At 40.8% G+C, this 4,759-nt stretch overlaps 1 protein-coding gene across 1 annotated transcript; it reads right to left on the bottom strand.

Moving 5' to 3' along the window:
* Window positions 1–2,349: 2,349 nt before the first annotated feature.
* LOC111231311 (endonuclease domain-containing 1 protein-like) lies at window positions 2,350–4,226 on the bottom strand. Its single transcript, XM_022758364.1, has 2 exons — window positions 3,933–4,226; window positions 2,350–3,015 (listed from the first exon to the last, which is right to left on the bottom strand). Exons 1-2 carry the CDS (start codon window positions 4,224–4,226, stop codon window positions 2,392–2,394), a joined length of 918 nt encoding a protein of 305 aa, XP_022614085.1. The 3' UTR covers window positions 2,350–2,391.
* Window positions 4,227–4,759: the final 533 nt, after the last annotated feature.

Below are 4,759 nucleotides of genomic sequence, written 5' to 3'. Positions count from 1 at the left end.
TGCCCGTGGAGCTCAGTAAAAGGCTAACACAGGTTTCCCACTCTGCTCTCTGTAATCAGGACTCAGTATGCAAAACAATGCACTTCTTACACCACAGCAGATCCACCCACAGTTTTAAGAACAGCTACTGTGTATAGCAATGTAGTCTAGCAGTCCTCGGATATGCAGCATTTTATGTACAATTCTAGTCAATTTTCAAGAGATTACCTGTATGTCATGTTGAACTAATACCAGCATCTTGGATTTAAATGTGATATACAGTAGCTTCAATGAATTGGTGGAATAAGCAGATACAGGATATACTGATATCAGTGAGCAATGTGGTTAATGTTAAATCCATGTTTGAATTAACTTGGGAAGAATTTAAAGGAGAATACAGGGGCATTTTCTGTTCAAGTGTTACAAGGGCAGTATGCATAAAAAGTCGTCAGTTTTTATTTATATACAGTAGCGCCACAACAGAAGTTATCTCAAGGCACTTTTCAAATACCCTACTCTTTATAATATTGGTTACAGAGAGCCAACAACTCACACCATGAGCAAGCACTTTGCAAGAGTGGCAAGGAAAAACTTCTTTTCAAGAGACAGAAACCTGGAGCAGTACCGGACTCAGGGTGGGCGACCGTCTGCCTCGCCCAATTGGATTGAGAAAGAGAGAGAGAGAAAGAGAGAGAGAGAGAGAGAGAGCGACAACAACCATCAACTACAAACAGACTGACTGCCTTTATTGAATTTGAGACAGTGGGGACAGACAGAAGAAAAAGATGGAGGATATTCAACATGGCCATATTCAAAATGGAGATTGCAGTTTTATGGTATTTGTCCTTGAAGTCTAGATGCCACCACTCTGCCCCATAAAGCTCCAAAGTGTGAGCAAATATATAAGGCAATTAAAAAGGTATAGAGAAATCAAAAATGGGTCATCAGTTGGGTGAACAAAGGTTTTTAGGTGTAGCCAATCAGCTTGACTCATTGTATTTAAACCAGTGACTACACATGTGCTGCCTTGGCAGTAGTTATTGAGCTGTAACCAAATGTTTTGCAAATTTGGCATCTTGTGATTTACTGAAACTTAGTATTGATGGATACACTGGTCCGCATGCAGATGGAGGCCTTATCCCTTAAGCTGCACTGGTGCTGGTCACAGTTTAGCTGGTCCCACAAAGCATTTGACTAAACTACAACAGTGTTTTATTATTCAAACAGTGAAGCCATTATATGGCTGTTAATTTACCCACAGAGGGATATGAAATTCTCCTCACCAGTGTCTGAAGACTCTCATGTGTTTGAGCTGTTGTTGTAAATGAACTCTTCCCCATAAAGTGTAATACAACTACAGGGAACTCTGGAGAAACTAAATGAATTACAGAGACATAATTTTACGGATTACTTATGAACACAAAGACAGGTTTAAAAGTGCAGGAGACACCATAACAAGAAATTTACATGAGACTCCATAGACTACATTTTGAACCACAAATTCATACTGTGCATGTAACACAACAGTCATTCATGTTTGCTTACAGACATGTTATTGATCTGACATTGTCCATAATCAGTCATCTTTATTTACAGTATGAGTAAAGTTAGAAAACCCACAGCAAAAGTTCTAAGTAATAGGCTTCATGAAGTTAGAAGCACTCAAACTGTTTTCACTATATTTCAACTCTCTCCAGTATGTGAAGGGTCAGAATATGGTGACAAAGAAAAGATAGTTTGTTATGTGGTGTCAATGCCACTATATGAGCCAAGTCAGTGTAAACAAAGTGTAAGTGTAATGAGCCAAGTAAATGTTTTCACTGCTTCTCTGGACACCTTCTTCCAGCCTGTTTGTGCTGCATGGTTTTGTAAATTTTAGAATCTCTTTCACACACAGTATTGTGTTAGAAATATCTGATAGATTACTATTTTCTTTTTAAAATTCAAAAAATTAAAATTTAAAAATTTAATTTGTTCAGCATTGTCATATACAGTAGACCGTGATGGGAATATTTCTTTGACGTAGTAAGCCAGAGCCAAAATGAGGTAGAGTACTTCAGGAACATGGTTTAAATTCGGTTTGAACACCTGGACCATGAAATCCAGATAACCAGGTTCTATCTGATTTACATGGTACAAGTTTCTGCTCTTTGTAAAACATGTGACATGAATGTATGAATTACTGTAGCTTAACTCAACAGTACGAGGTGGGACAAAACAAATTCGTCTCGTACTTAGATGCTGGATTTAACGGGCGCTGTTTTGACTGGAGATCCCAAATTTTAAACAGAAAGTTTGCATAACAAATCAGGGTGAATCACTCCTTATGTAACACATTAAAGTTTATTTAATTTAGGCCTGTTATTTGGAATACAGTTAAGTCTTGTCCATGCTGTTAATGTAGTTGTTCATTCAGACTGAAACACTGCTCAGGTCTCTCCTCTTCTTCTTGAAGAGGTTTTCAGACACACAGCCCTTATAGAAAATAGTCATGTCACTATCTGTGTATGTCTGGCTCTTCAGGAAGCTCTCCAGAGTCTTCAGAGGGACCTCCACCACACTGTGGCCAGTCTGTTCATTCAGTGCATAGCCCCCATAACTAGGGAACATAAACCTCACCTCATACGGTGAGTTGCGGTCAAACCGTGGGCAGCAGTACGCCAGCCATAAGTGTTTTGGGATTGCTAGGCGGTCCCTGTTATCTCGCTGGATGTTCGCCCCTGAAAGAGTCACCCCTGTCACCATGAAAGATTTGCCATGGCAGAAGTTATTGAGGCGCTGGCGAATGGTGTCCAAGTATGGGTTCCAGGAGGTATCCAGGAAGTCTGTGATTAATGGGACTACATTGGTCAGGGTATAGGTGGAGGATTTGTCATCTGGCTCAGCTTGGTGCAAGTCAGGATTCAGAGGGCCACGTCTGTAGTCTACAGCATCTGTGTAGTCTCCCAACACAGCCTGGCTGTCCTCAATCAGAGGGGGCGTGTCTTCAGCAAGGGGAAGTGTTCTCATGTTTCCACCCTCGTCATCAGAGAGCAACTGTAGGGAAAAGCAGAGAAAAGAAGGAAGTATTATTCAGTTTGAAAGTGATTGTAAACTCAAACGTCATGACTGAACACGGAGCCAATACAGAAAAACTCGAAGATGCAGGACCATTGATGGTTGAGTCCAACTGTATAAGCTTCAATTTAAAAAGGACCCAGTTCTCTCTCATAACATAACGTCAGTAATGTTTTTCCAGAAAAGTTATGATCTACAGCTAATTTTACTTCCTCTTGCTCGGCAGTGGTGTTGATGGCTGTGATTTTAGAAATAGTTGTCCAGTTAATGTTTTTAAAGCTGTTTGGGTGATTGACATGTGACTCAGCCTATCAGGTGGTCCTGTGTGAGCTCTATACAGGCTTTGTCTTCTGTACTAAACTCCATGTCCAATAACTATAAAAAGAACCCAAGCTTCAAAACATCCCCTAACAACCTACTGGCAGAGGTGGGAGGAAGTCACACATGTGCAAGTCACGAGCAAGTCTCAAGTCTTAACCTTCAAGTCTCAAGCAAGTCCCAAGTTACTGTGGTGAGATTCAAGCAAGTGGAGTCCCTGCTTTAAGTCAAGCAAGACAAGTCAGGTTATTGTTCAGATGAAGCAAATCACAAGTCAAGTTATATGATATAATATGATATTTAATAAAAAAAATGTTTAAGTCCTATCGAGTCATCTGTTTCAAGTCCACATCAAGTCTCAAGTCATGAATACCAAATCAAAGTCAAGTCTTTTATCAGCGTTGATCAAGCAAGACTGAAGTCTTCAAATTTGTGACTAAAGTCGGACTTAAGTCAAGTCATGTGACTATTTCTATTTCTTTCTTTTTTTTTTCTTTTTTTTGCGTTTGTCCTCAGACAGTGAGACACTTAAGTAGAAAAAACAAGGAAAACAAACAAAGCAGTGTTACTCTCTGTACCTGAGGCTCATACATCCAGGGGGTGTCCATCCTCCTCTTCCCATCAGACTTCTTAAAGATGTAGGCTGAGTACAGAGGGAGGCGGCGACTGCTGTCATACAGTGTGGCGTAGCACAGTTTGTCTGCGTACTTCTGGCAGATCCTCCTCAGGCCGGTTCCTCTGATCCCTGCAGGTGGTGTCTGCATGTAGAAAAAATGGCTGCAGTCTCTGAAGCTGTTTGACACAGTGGCGCTCACCAGGGGGGACGCAATCATCAGGGAGAAGGATAGGATGCAGGTGCAGAACAGATGCATCCTCGCTCGGCTGGAGTAGAGGGAAAAGTAATGGTAAACCAGGTTATTTTGTCCTAATAGGGATTTGACATGTCCCACCGGGCACCATTATGAAATTCCACATGGTGGTGGTGAGGAATTTTCTGTCATCCTGTATTGGTGTTGCTCTTGTAATCTAATAAAGTATAAGGACTGTTGGACAGAGACTCAGTATGCAAAGCAGCAGCAGCTCAGAGTGAATCCATTGGCTGGATAGTTGACTTATCTGGTTCTACACTACCTGTGCAGCCATGCATCTCTGCACAGGCTTCTGGCAGGCTCTGTTCACGTTCTAACGTATGCCATGAATTCACTCTTTTCATTATCTTTTCCTTATTTTATGATCTATATGAAACCACAAACAGCAAAAATCCCTTTGCTATCTGTGTCACCCTGGATGAACAACATGTTTATCATTATTGTTATAGTGTTATTTTCAGTGTTGATGAAAGCAATGAAACTTGCAAAATGAGCAGTTATGTTGAATTTAAAAGCTTCCCACAGCTTTAATGTGC

This window comes from Seriola dumerili, unplaced genomic scaffold (genome assembly GCF_002260705.1).
Source record: "Seriola dumerili isolate Sdu_G_001 unplaced genomic scaffold, Sdu_1.0 BDQW01000295.1, whole genome shotgun sequence".
Lineage (NCBI taxonomy): Eukaryota > Metazoa > Chordata > Actinopteri > Carangiformes > Carangidae > Seriola > Seriola dumerili.
Note: the sequence above shows the minus strand (reverse complement) of the source record. Positions and strands in the feature narration are given on the sequence as shown.

Excerpts from the sequence above, each read along its gene's own strand:
- LOC111231311 (XM_022758364.1), bottom strand. The coding sequence starts at position 4,226 with ATGCATCTGTTCTGCACCTGCATCCTATCCTTCTCCCTGATGATTGCG. Across the intron at positions 3,016-3,932 it reads CCTGGATGTATGAGCCTCAG|TTGCTCTCTGATGACGAGGG; the intron begins GTACAGAGAGTA and ends TTTTCCCTACAG.